The sequence below is a fragment of the Sprattus sprattus genome, assembly GCF_963457725.1.
Source record: "Sprattus sprattus genome assembly, chromosome: 7".
Taxonomy (NCBI): Eukaryota; Metazoa; Chordata; class Actinopteri; order Clupeiformes; family Clupeidae; genus Sprattus; species Sprattus sprattus.
In genome coordinates, this window is record NC_137926.1 from 33,961,638 (window position 1) to 33,975,480 (window position 13,843).

General features: G+C 38.9%; 2 protein-coding genes across 2 annotated transcripts in view; one reads left to right on the forward strand and one right to left on the reverse strand.

The window, feature by feature from the left end:
• ap3b2 (adaptor related protein complex 3 subunit beta 2) overlaps positions 1-4,871 on the forward strand; it is a gene marked incomplete at both ends in the record, with an annotated part of 33,776 nt that extends 28,905 nt beyond the window's left edge. The window contains 5 exons of the mRNA XM_080841658.1: positions 656-884; positions 975-1,059; positions 1,440-1,537; positions 3,792-3,930; positions 4,721-4,871. Coding sequence (XP_080697784.1) covers positions 656-884; positions 975-1,059; positions 1,440-1,537; positions 3,792-3,930; positions 4,721-4,871 — 702 coding nt within the window. The remainder of the gene's footprint in view (positions 1-655; positions 885-974; positions 1,060-1,439; positions 1,538-3,791; positions 3,931-4,720) is intronic.
• Positions 4,872-10,407: 5,536 nt separating this feature from the next.
• The window catches only part of skic8 (SKI8 subunit of superkiller complex), a 36,954-nt gene continuing 33,518 nt past the window's right edge, over positions 10,408-13,843 (reverse strand). Inside the window, exons 9-11 of the mRNA XM_080842277.1 lie at positions 13,582-13,674; positions 12,685-12,763; positions 10,408-10,838 (exon numbers count right to left, since the gene is read on the reverse strand). Of these exons, the coding sequence (XP_080698403.1) occupies positions 10,749-10,838; positions 12,685-12,763; positions 13,582-13,674 (262 nt within the window). The 3' untranslated portion in view covers positions 10,408-10,748. The remainder of the gene's footprint in view (positions 10,839-12,684; positions 12,764-13,581; positions 13,675-13,843) is intronic.

A 13,843-nucleotide genomic window follows, 5' to 3' on the forward strand; every position in this document is an offset into this window, starting at 1 on the left:
AGGGTCCCCCCTTTGAGCTGCGACTCTGCTCAAGTTTTCTTCCTGTTAAAAAGGAGTTTTTCCTAGCCCCCGTCACCTTAGTGCTGGCTCTAGGAGGGTCAGGGTCTAGTCTCTGCAAGGCGCCTTGAGACTATTTAAATTGGCATTGCCGCTATGAATACAATTGTATGCTATATAATATGCTATTATTTAGCACAAACTCTGCAAACAATAATCTGAGAGCAGTTAGAATGTCCTTATACAAGAAATAATCTTACGGCACAACCAGCCTAGGCTTATGGTACCACCACGGCACAATAATATTGTGTACTCGACAGGCTTAAGAACATCTCAACACAAACCATTAGGCACATATGACAGGGAGCAGAGGTAGGTGTGAAAGTCAGAAACAGGGGAAGAGGGGGCAAATCGTACCTTCACAGCAGAATATTGGGGAAGGATTGCTCACTCAACAATAAGGTGTACAAAAGGGATGTATTGCTACTGCAGCCTGCTCTGCTTCATTGGATCCTGGCTGCACAAGAAAATAGTCCTACCTGATTCTCTCATTTCCAAGGAAGGCATTTTCTTTGGTCCAAATGGACAGAGATGCAAACTTGTCTGGGAAGAGGTCAGGAGGTGGTGTGTCAACAGAAGTCTGGTCTTTCATCCTTAGACTGTTACTACAGCCAGCTCACTGAAGATGTACGAGCTCTTGCACCGGATCAAAGGGGAGGGTCTGGCGGTGGAGTACTGCTTCAGCAGACAGCCTTTCAGTTCCGACCCACACATGATAACGGTCCAGATCCACTTCACCAACAACACCACGTCAGAGGTCAAGACACTGCACGTGGAAGAGCCCAAGCTCCAGTCGGGCATGAGGATGAAAGAGTTTACAGAGATTGGTTGGTGGACCTTATTTTTGCAATTCATCATAATTTGCAAGGTCAAATGGCATAACATCCTTTGTTGCATCTTCAATGTTTTTATTTCAGATGTGTTGCCCCCATCTGGGTCTGTAACTGTAGTCATGGGCATAGATTTCAGTGATTCCACACAAACTGCCAACTTCCAGCTCTGGTAAGAACACGCTAAAAGCCCTGACTGCACGCTAACATTATGAAACTGTTGAAGACTAACTCTAATGACACGCCAGCTATGTGAATGTTGATAAGACTAAATCTAATGACATGCCAGCTACATATATAATAATATCGTATATAGTATAATATCTTGCATTCAACACTGGATGTATAGCTTGCTACATGGTGTTGCCAAGGAAATGGAAGGTAGAACAGTGTCACAGGGTGATAATTGACAGCTATTATATTTTCTATGCCAAATCCCATTCAAAATATGTTGCGTAAACACTGTAGCTGTACAATCTAGCAAGCTGTTGCTGATGTTGATATGTCCCCGTTGGAAGTCCTAGTTGACGCTGTGTTTCTCTACTTCAACAGTACACACACAAGGAAGTTCTTTGTGTCTATTCAACCTCCAGTGGGAGAGCTGATGATGCCAGTCTTCATGACAGAAAATGAGTTCAAAAAAGAGCAAGGTGAGAACAGTAAGGACCAGGACAGTGTCATGTTCACAGTGTGGCCATGAGCAACTCTCAGAAGGTTGGTGCCTTGAGGGTCTATGCCACACATTTGCTACACATGGAACATTTTGAGGCATAGAAATGAAGATAAGATCTTCGTTCAAGATACTGTCCTAACATCTTGTGGACCTCTGCCATGTCATGTTTATGACGTACATATAATATTGGCATAGTATTTTTGCAGTAATTTCTATTTAGATAAAAACAGGAGGAAAATAACCATATTTGGTGTACATTCTGGAATGCACTAACTGAGGAACTACCATTGAGATAAACGTGCTAATCACTTTAATGTCTGTATTATATTCTACGCTTTTGTGATTTCTAATTTATATCACATTTCATATAATTCAGTTTGCTTTATCTTCTGGCAGTTGTGCATGTAGCATAGCAGTTAAATGCTTCTTCAACATGTTTAGTTTTGACTTTACCAGCTGACCTGAGTCCATGGATCTAAAAGCCCTACTCGGTTTATATTCTTGAAAACATATCCAATATGTTTTCTGGGCCTAAACTACTCAGTGACTTATAGACGTCAAGCAGCACTTTATAGTTATATAGCGCCAAAACAATACAATTGTCTCAAGGCGCTTTGCAGTGCCTGAACCCAAGCACAATGGCGACAGGGGCAAGCACTCCCTGAAGAAACCTTAATCAGAACTGCGGCTCATCTGCGTGAGGTCAGCTGGGTAGAGTGAGGGGGGTCTTGTGGCAGAAGGGGAGGGGATAACATAAAGGGTACCACTTTACAATAAGACTCCATTATAAATGGTTTATAAATGGTTTATAAATATGTTATTAATTAGGTTGTAAACCCTTTGTAAGTCATTAATAAGCCCTTATAAATGAGTTATAAACACAGTTTTTATACATCGATGCAGGCTCACTATTTGGGAAGATCCCCATCTTGGCAACCCACTGTCTATCCCTTAACTTGCTCTACCCCCCCAATTGCACACTCCCTACCATTCCTGTATATGTTATTAGAGATTAAACCCCAGGAGGGGGGGCTCACAACGTGCCCCCCCCCCTCCCCCAAAAAAAACTTTACAACAAAGCCATCCATTTTGCAATTATCCATTTTGCCAGTTATAAATGTTTGACTTGATGATGATGTGTTTCACACTTTACAATAAGGCTCCGTTTTGGCAGTTATAAATGTTAGTAACTGATTAATAAAGGGTGATTTTTTGTGTAATGAGAAGTAAGCAGTAACTTGATCTTGGATGGATGGATGTGTTCTTGTGTTTCCGTTCCGTTCCCACTCACTTTGAATGTGTTCTCCCTATGTGGATGTGATTTGTGGATTTTGTGTCTGGATGCTACTGGATGTCCTAAAATTTCCCTCTGGATTAATAAAGTATCCATCCATCCAAGATCAAGCTACTGCTTACTACTCATTACACAACAAATCACCCTTTATTAATCAGTTACAAACATATATAACTGGCAAATGGAGCCTAATTGTAACCTTTTTTTTGGGGGGGGGGGGGGGCACGTTGTGAGACCCCCCCCCCCCCCTCCTGGGGTTTAATCTCTAGTAACAGATACAAGAATGGTAGGGAGTGTGCAATTAGGCTAAGAGAGCAAGTTAAGGGATAGACAGTGGGTTGCCAAGATGGGGATCTTCCCAAATAGTGAGCCCGCATCGACATATGAAAACTGTGTTTATAACTCATATAACTCATTTACTCCGGGTACTCCGGTTTCCCCCACCATCATAAAGACATGCATCACATTACATCGTATGAATCTGGATGAATGTTGGAATGAATGTTGGTGGTGGTCGGAGGGGCCGTAGGCGCTGATTGGCTACCACGCTTCCGTCAGTCTGCCCCAGGGCAGCTGTGGCTACTCTCGTAGCTTACCACCACTGGTATGACTGTCTGAGTGAATGGACTGGACCGGACTGATCTGTAAAGCGTCTTTGAGTATCTAGAAAAGCGCTATATAAAATTTAAGTTGATTGATTGATTTATAACTCATTTATAAGGGCTTATTAATGACTTACAAAGGGTTTACAACCTAATTAATAACCTATTTATAAACCATTTATAAACCATTTATAATGGAGTCTTATTGTAAAGTGGTACCGCGTCTATCACCATAAACCAAAAACTATCACCAAAAGCTATCACCATAACCATACATTGAACAACTGAACTTTCCAATCTTAAAGTTGTATTGTTTTGATTTGGATTCTTTGCAGGCAAGCTGATGGGCATGAACGAGCTGAGCGAGAAGCTGGTGTTGGGAGTGATGTGTCAGAATGACCACACTATTGTGCAGCAGGTGACCTCTGCAGCCAACATCAGCAGGGTTCCATGCGGCTCAGACAAGGAGTGCAGGTGAGAGACCATGACAGAATGGGAACTACAAATTAGTGGCAGACAGTTTCATTCAATTGAATTTCATAGGAAAGAACTGGTGTGCATGGCAAGCAGTAGCCAGCTGTTTGTTTATGTGGTAACTACAAGATTCTTTCTGCACTAGAGGTAACTGAACTGACTTATAGCCCTCTGTAAAGTGTTTACCAGGTAGCTCGCTCACAGCAACTGGAATTAATCAAGCTGACTGATGTCAGATGTCAGACATTGTTTCCATTACCTTTAAACATTTTCTTCACACTAATGTGTTTGAGAGAGTAAAATGCAATGACTGTGAGGTGTAGATTGTATTTGGAAATAACGCAAACATCACCCAAGGATAAGCTTAGAAAAGGAATACCCCCATCATTTTATTTTTATATATATTTGTCCATTTGTATTGATTTTGTATCAATGTATAATGAAGGTAGGTCATTAAGAAGTGAAGAAGTGACTGAGATATCCTTGCTATGACCGGTACGTTATGTTGGGTCCTAAGTAGTTCTGGTCATACGTCCCCTCGCTGATGGACATGCAGATGTGCTTTAAAAGCGCCAGGTTCTGTTGGAATGGACATGCAGATGTGATTTAAAAGTGCCAGGTTCTGTTGGAATGCAAAGTAACATGTTCCTCTCCCACCATGTGACCTCTCCAAGGATGCACCAAATGGATCTAAATATTGTATTCCCACTTCTTTTCTATATTTCCAAACTTTTGTACACCTATCAAAATCTAGTTTCTGTTTCCCTTCTGCCTTAACTCAATCCCACAGGTTTGCAGGAAAGACGATGACCAGTGGCAGTTTAGTGCTTGTTACCGTGCTCACCAAGGAGGAGGGGGCCGCTCAGCTCACAGTCAATTGTGAAAAGATGGTGATTGGCACAATGCTGGTGAAGGATATCTTACAGGTCCTTACTCAGTAGGACTTTCAATAGACACAGAATTCCCATCAACCTTTAGTCCACTGAATTATAAGGTGTGTAGTGTGCTAGAGATGTATTGACCGGTTAGCACATGGTTGCCGTCAATTATACATTATACGTTTTTATTTAATTATTAGTTAACATCCCTGAACTAGACCCATTCTCCAGGTGTTGAAAGTTGTGTTTGTGATGTGTCGTTGAATTTGTCCATGACAGTATATGGCAAGACTGACAACAAGGAATTAAGAAAATATTATTTAGCTTTCTAAGTCTAGCCATGTATTGACTCCTTCAATGAAAGCAAGCTGAATAAACCATATTTAAAGCTGTGGAAGCAGCGGCCTATTATTAGTGTCTCCAACGTGTGGTCATTGTTTACTTAATTTTCATTACCTTTTCCACTTTTGTCCAAGCTATAAATAAGGATACGAAATGCAATATTCTCTTGCCACCTATAGTCTTTAGGAAACAGCCTGACCGAGAGGGAAAATATAAAGTCTTTGTGTTAGCTGTAAGCCCTAACCACCAACTCCATTCAAGGCCCTTATTCTATTCTACAGAAGCAAAGTATTCACGTTGTTTTATTTAGCTAGAACATGCATAGCCAAAGGATAATAATTTCAGTAATGCACGCTTCAACCAGGCTGTCATTACCCTGCTTGAGGTCAGTGTAAATATAGTCACAACAACCTAGCCGGCCAATGCTAGTGAAACCACCTTTTACTAGCCACATGAACTATGAACATGGGTGTCTACCCAGCTTTTATAAGAGGCTGCTGGTTATTATTCAGATTCAAATGAAAATGAAAATGTATGTTTATATTACCAACAGTTATGGCAATCCCATGGTTGAGTGTTTAGTTATTACATTTTTGATGTATATTTTATACTGTATTATTTACAGTATAATGTAAAAGTACATTGGCTGACAACCTCCAATCACAAATTTCTGTTAAAAGTCCAATTTACTTTCAAGAATTGAATTTGATATCTTTGCAGTTTACACAACTCTATACTATGATGGCTTTTGAGGTGATCCATAATGCAAATAGGATCATTGCTAAGAAGTATTAGCTTAACTTTTATTGTTTATTAAATATATTTTGTTGCTAACACAGGGTACTGATGCTAACATACAAGGGGATATTTCACAGCATATCTGTTTAAGATCATTCAAATGTGCTTGTTAACACATGTGTCTACTTGATCATGGGGTTGATGTGATACAAGGAAACAGATGCTTCCATGGTGTGGTAATGACATTCACAAGGTTAATGCAGAAGTCCATGTGTTTCATGTTTTCCCAACGGCTAAAATAAATGAGGGTGTGACTGATAGTTTTCTTATATTTTAAATAAACCTCTGTCATGGGACCGCCTTCTTTCTGAAGTGATCACACAGTAGCAGTGTGGACAGAGCACTTATGTATAAGACATAATAATAATAATAATTCATTTGATTTTTAATGCACTTTTCATTCCAAAGAATCTCAGAGTGCCTACATATTAGGATGTATATCTCTAGGCGTGGAACTGGACAAAAAAAAAAAACACTTCAGCATTAAATGGAACAATGGGCCCTAGTGCAAAGATCAAGCACCTTGAAGGTAAAAACATTAAAAAAAATTCTATAACAATATTTTCAGAAAGCGATGTAGTTGTATACATCTAGCCCTACGTAACACATGAAGGCTTATAGAGATTATAGAGGATTTGAGATTACTTTTCCATTTGCGTTCAGCTTTCCTGCATTCTCTTTTCAGGGCTTTTACACTCATGGTGTTTCTCCATGGTGCTTTCTGTTTGCTCAGTTTTCTTGACTTTGACTGGTGCAACCACATCCACGACACTCGACATTTTCAAGTTAAAGTTATCTAGGAGTGTACATCAACTCCATAAACTGAGCACTTGTACTCTCATTTATGTACCTTAACTTAATAGAAACCGTGCTTATCATCCAGAGTGATCAGTAAATCAAAGAGACCAGACCAGAACGTGTTGAGACCTTTAGAAATCCAAAGTGTGGCCTCAGGTATGGAAAGGCTCTTTCACTTGCTGCACGAGCCCAAAAGTGTCAAGTACTGCAGTGACAAAGGTTCTTATTATAAAATTACTTGATAAAAAAAAACCCTTCTATATGAAACAAAATGAAAAGAAATCAAATGACTGTGTAATCTCTTTGAATGGATATTTCAATAACGCTGCTTCAGTCCTCATTTATTGCCAGTTCAGCACGTATTCATAGAACTGAAATGTACTGCTGTCTTTTTGTTAAACAGGTCTCAGTAAGAGACAGAACATCTAAACTGTAGGATATTCTAATTATTATTATCCTTAACTGATAATGATGTTACCTGAGATCTTATATTTAACATCTATCAAGCCCTATGGCTGTTTGGAGAATGAAGCCAAAGGGTTCTTCTATTAGGAGGTTTACCATTCACTCTGAGTTAGCTAATCAGGGTAAGTCACTAAAGCAAATACTTGGAAAATCCCTCTGGTCAAAGGCCCCAAACAGGAATCCTCCAGTTTACAGCAGTCATTTCTGAGGAGGTATGAAATGTACTATTGCCATAGACATACTGGTGGTGGCAGCCATGGCTTCAATAGCATTTTCTAAATTTAAATTAAAACATTAATGTCTCTCAATTTTTCCCTTCTCAGATGTCTTAATCAAAGAAAATGTTTGCCATGGACAAATTATGTTTCTCTTTCTTTAACACTGGAAGGGGATTTGACCTTGGTGGAGGTCTGTGCTCTCTAGTATTCTAATAAACCTGGATTGTACAGCCTATTGTATATAAGCTTTTTCTATGCCCAAGCAAGACTTGCATCACTATAGAATGCAAAAGACAGCCTGTTAATTTACACATCTATGCACAATTTCACTAGGTTTCACCTAGATTAGTCAAATTAATTTCACTTGATAATTACAATTATTTTCCAAGCCCTCCCATAATATACAAATCTGTACGTATCTTATGTCCCACCTTACCTTTAATTGTACCTTTAAAGAATAATGATCAGATGACTATAGATGATCTCAGAGGCATGCAGGGACTCAGTAATAGGCAAGCAGCTGCCCATGACAATCAACAATCTTCTTCACAGACATGGATGATTGGTATTAAAAGTAAATACACGTATACAGCTCCATACTTGTACAACAGGGGCATCCTCCCCTGAGACAAAACGATCTATGACACGATCATAGGGCTGACCTCTGGCCTTGAGTGTCTGAATGACTGAAGACTCCATAGATATTTTACATTAAATAGAACACCTCTCCTGACCACAACTGCTTCGGCGATATGTTTAAACCCTCTTGAAGCAGAAGAAGGACCTTTCAGCAGAAGTGTAATGTAACTTCTGACAGTGTTGTCCACATATCATTCTTTATAATACACTGCAACAACACACCTGGTGGCTTGTGGAAAGAGGCATTATCATAAATTACCTGAAATTCGGTTTGCTACCTCTGCTGATCAAAGAATGGATACATCTGAAACAGTTGACCAAGTTCACTGTCAGGAAACCCATCATGATTTGCAAAGTTGCAGAATAACCCATGGTCAAGGAGACGGAAAAAGCTAAGACTTTACATGATGGCAAATCTGTGTTAGGTGGACTGAGACACTGTCAAGGATGAGGTGGCGATCCAATCAATGCGTGTCAAGCGCTGTTTTGACCTTACCCTTGTTTAAATCTTGCTTCTGCTTGATTGAGGGCCTGGTCAATCCTTTGTCAATGATCATTAGTCATCCATATAACCATTACTATCAGAATGAAAATGATCATTAAAGTCATCATACAACCATACTATCAGAATGAAAATGATCATTCAAATTGTCCATAAAACCTTGAAAGCATCAGGGATACCTATGCCTTGAGACCTAGCTTAATATCCTCCTCTGATCATAATCCTGTCATGAAACTCACCTCTTGCAAAAGAGATTGTTTAAAGTGGCTTAAAGGAAAATTTATCACAATGTTTTCTGGTGATAAATATAATAAATATACATTTGCTGTAGAATTTACAGAAAACATTTCACATACACATGAGCGCATAGATATTTACCACAAACATTTTGGTCAAATTCATGTCTATTTTTAGATTTAGCTGGGCCCTTGATTGCACTAATGGCATGACACTGGATTATATAGATCCACATAAACATCTTTTCAGTGTTATTTCACTCTATTTGATGGATGTTATAATAAATTACAGAATTGCTCTATCTAGCCACTTTGTCTCTTACTTTCCCTGCTTTGGTACAAAATACAGAACGATATGAAGAGCCGTATAATAAGTAAGGTATCGTTCTGTATTTTGTACCAAAGCAGGGAAAGTAAGAGACAAAGTGATTTGGGCAGAGTTCGACAGTATACGCACAAATATACTTAATGGATATGGTGATGAGGAATAACATTTCCACCGATATAAACATTTGCAAACAGAGGTCACGCTATCAGAGAGAGAACATTTGGTTAGTCAGCATCATTTTGATAGAGATAAATGAAGTTAAACAATAAACAGTAAACTTTTAACAAATAGAGCCAAATCGGGTTCATTGAGAGAACTATACATAGGCTTCCAGAAAATATTAAGTTTGTTGGATAAAGCATCACAATTTTATTATAAGCAAGAGGCCTTTTCACAGCCAAATGCGGGATTTACCATACATGGCCAGAAAATACTGAAAGAGGGTGATTTTGTTTCCTTGGTTAAACTTTCAGTGCCATACAATTAAAAAAAAGCTTCCATGTCATCATTTGTAAAGTGCCTTCTAATAGAAAACAAAACATTTATGCCAGAATCAAAATATTAACAAGGCAGTGCCTTTTCATGAGCGCTCAGGCTTCAATCACCCATCTCTCAATACCATCAGATGCAACTTCTAAACTAAACGGGACCCATGGCAAAACCATATAATGGAGCTAATCCGGTTAGCTTCTTAATGGAAATTGGCATGCAATGTTAGCATGATTTAAAGCATATTACCTTATTGAAATGCCCTTTTCCAGTTTGACTCATACTGTATGTGCCGTTTTACGTGTGCTGTATGAAGATACTAATCCAGCTTTGTCACGGTGCCTTCTTTTGTATGTTTAAATTTGTTTATGTTTAAAAGTACTTCTCCAAAAAGATGCTTAAAGCAGAGGTTGAACTTCAGTGTACTTGAAAGGAGTTTTTAGGATTTGTTTCTTGTAATTAGAATCTAATTTTGTTTAAAGCAACATTTAACCTGGGTCATGCCAAGGTTTATTCCAAAATGATCCAACCCTTTTCCAACCCAGGTCAAAAGGTGGGTATGAAAGGGGTTTTAGTAGCTTAGCCAAAAAGCACTCATTTTGAAACAGAATGACAGACATTACTGACCAAGCATCATGGCATACGCATCTTGGTTTTAATCAGCAGCTAATGTGCAGTATAACTTTGTTACGTATCTTACAAAGACATAGTTCTCTCTAAGGCTTCTGGCTAGAATTTTCATATTGATGGTCAAGAAAACAAAACGTAAGAGACCAAGACAAGAAATGATCAAATTGAATATTTAATTTGTAAAAAAAAAACAAAGCACAAAAAAAAACATTGCACTCTGGCATAAAAGGTCAGGCTTTCCAGAATTTTTTATTTATTTTTTTTTTGCCAGGAGAACTTAGAGGAAAAAGTTCATTTGAGAAGAGTAAATAACTGGCTTAGAATTATCAAAGAAAAACTACTAAGACCAAACTGTGCTAAACGCTCAATGCTGCCAGTTGCCTAGGCTTAAGGATCTGCCGACTCATTGGTAGGGTGACAAAGCATGGGGAAGTCATTTCATGGCAAACAAGGCGTCCACAGAGGCAGGACAGGAACAGAAGGTAAAGGAAAGTATCAGACTGGACAGTCATAAATATGAATGGCACGGTCATCCCCTGCAGAGATGATCTTGGATCCTGTGCCATTGTATTTAACACTCCACACCTAAAAAAAACAAGCAAAGAAGGGCTGCATTGAAGGACCACAACAATCTCAAGTTGTTCATTGAAAAATAAGTAGACTTATCTAATGCATAAGTGCTTTGCAAAAGTATTCAACTCCACTGAAAGTTATCACAATTTTCTAAATTACAAAAGATACTTAAACATATTTTGCAAATCAGTATTTCATTGGGGACATTTATGCTCTGGTGTATTTGTCTACCAAAACAAAAAAATAATAACTGAGCTTGCCAAAGTATTCAACCCTTATACATAAATGAATAACTGAGCCTGCCGAAGTATTTAACCCTTTACATAAATGCTCAATATGGAACAATTTGCTTCAAAAATTGACTTCATCTCCTGAGGTCAGTAAGTATGGGTTCACACATGGCTCTTCAGTATGGGTTCACATGGCTCTGCAGTATGGGTTCACATGGCTCTGCAGTATGGGTTCACATGGCTCTGCAGTATGGGTTCACATTGCTCTGTTCTTCACAGAATGTATATACAGTCCTGCTCACCATTATTGGCACCCCTAGTAATTATGAGCAAACAGGCTATGAAAAAATATTGGTCTTCCACTCAAAATATTCATAAAAATCTTATCTTTTCATTGAAGTAAAATTATTGAAAGAAAAAAAAACTGTTGACATTAAATAAATATTTTTTCCCAAAACATGTGGCACCCATAGAAAAATCTTAGACCGTAATTGAAATCTAAGGAGGATGATTCGACTGGCAAAATAATCTCCAAGGATCACAGCTGGAGAATTGCAGACATTATTTGAGTCTTGGGGTCACAAAGTCTCCAAAACTACCATCAGATGCCACCTACATCACCACAGGTTGTTTTGCCTCTGCTGTCAATCAACAACAAACTAAAGTGCCTACAGTTTGCCAAATGTAAGTCAGACTTTAATGGGACCGAGTTATATGGTCAGATGAGACCAAAATTAAGCTTTTTGGCAACAAACATCAAAGGTGGGTTTGGCGTTGACAGAAAGATAGCCATACAGAAGAGCACTCCGTACCCACTTTGAAGTATGTTGGCGGATCTCTGATGGTGTGGGGCTGTTTTTCTTCCAAAGGCCCTGGACATCTTGTTAGGATACATGGTATCATGTACTCCATCAAATACCAGCAGATATTAAATAAAAACCTAACAGCCCCCTCTAGGAAGCTTAAAATGGGCCGTGGTTGGGCCTTCCAGCAGGACAATGATCTGAAGCATACCTCAAAATCAACACAAAAATGGTTCACCGACCGCAGAATAAAGGTTTTGCCATGGCCATCGCAGTCCCCTGACCTAAACCCCAAAGAAAATCTGTGGGATGAGCTGAAGCCGAGTCTACAAGCGTTGACCTCAGAATCTGAAGGATCTGTAGAGACACTGTATGTAGGAATGGTCTCAGATCCCGTGCCATGTGTTCAGCAACCTCATCACGCATTAAAGGGGAAGACTTAGAGCTGTTATCTTGGCAAAGGGAGGCTGCACAGAACATTTAATCATGGGGTGCCAATACCTGTGCACACATGTTTTGGAGAATAATATTTATTTAATGTCAAAAAATAATAATTTCTTTCAATTATTGTACCTCAATGAAAAGGTAAGATTTTTATGAATATTTTGAGTGGAAGACCAAGAGGATAAACAGCAAAGACATATTTTTTCATAGCCTGTTTACTCATATTTACTAGGGGTGCCAATAATGGTGAGCAGGACTGTAGATCATACACATTTTGTAAAAATACAAAAAAAGCTTATTTTCCTGGGAGAACAGTTTTAGTAACTTAGATCTACATACAGAATCCTACCACTTAAATAATGAAGACCAAAAGGCTCTTACTTGGTCCTGATGATCAAAGAATGTGTTCACACACATCCTGGAACTTGCATCCCAGACTTTCACACTTTTGTCAGAAGAACTGGGGGAGGAAATAAATCATGTGAATGAAATAAATAATCGAGTCTATTAAATAAATAATCCAGTCAATTAAATAAATAATCCAGTGTATCCGCTCAGCATGTCTTTAGAGGGGAGAGTGGGGCACGTATCACTTTTCAGTGTCTCACAATGAGTGCATACATCAGAATGGTGAACATCTTGGGCAAAATCTTGGGCACATATTTCACATTCATTAGATTAAAATATTTCAGTGCAAACCTAGTGCAAGTAAGGAAGTGTGCACTCGTGACAACGTACTTTTTATATCATATACAACACTTGAATATTTAAGTAACCAACCATTTCATAAAAAAAAGACAAAGATGCCTATCAGTAACTAAAGACTTATGGTCTGCCAGCATTATTCAAAGCTGAGGAAGCCTGAATGCAGCAAGAGTGATATTCTGCATCGCACACACTGGACTCAAGAAGCAAAGTGTTTATGCCTGTGTGGGACTATTTTGAAACAGCTGGCCAAAGGATACTTATGATGAATCCTCTGTAAACTTTTCAGTTATACACAGTAGCAGATACACAGATGCAAAATTCCTTGTGCTATTGGTCGGGGTCTTTCCACAGTGGCCAATCCTCTCACTGTCACATGCAAGTAATCAAACCCTAATCAACCTAGACTATGCATTAGCACCATGACGACACTGAACACTGCTTAGTGACAGCAAAGATAAATCGTCATGAGCGTTTCACTAGGGTTGTCAAGTGGGCATCTTCCTTTGTCATACTTCTGTTGATTAGGCCCACACTGTATTCAATGGAATGTTTGTGATCATTTGGATTTACCTGGATACAAAGTGCGTGTCATCAGGGGAGAATGCAACATTCAAGACCCAAGAAGCATGGCCACTAAGTGTTCCTGCCAGATTGGCATGCTGCCTGTAGAGCAAACAATCAAGACTTATTTGTACATCAACCCACAAATAATACACAGACAATATAAACATGGATCTTTAAGAACATACAAAGTCATACATGTCATCACATCAGGAAAAGATTGAAGACTGTTCTCCTGTGTCTAGTAACAATCAAGAAGTGTCGTAACTCT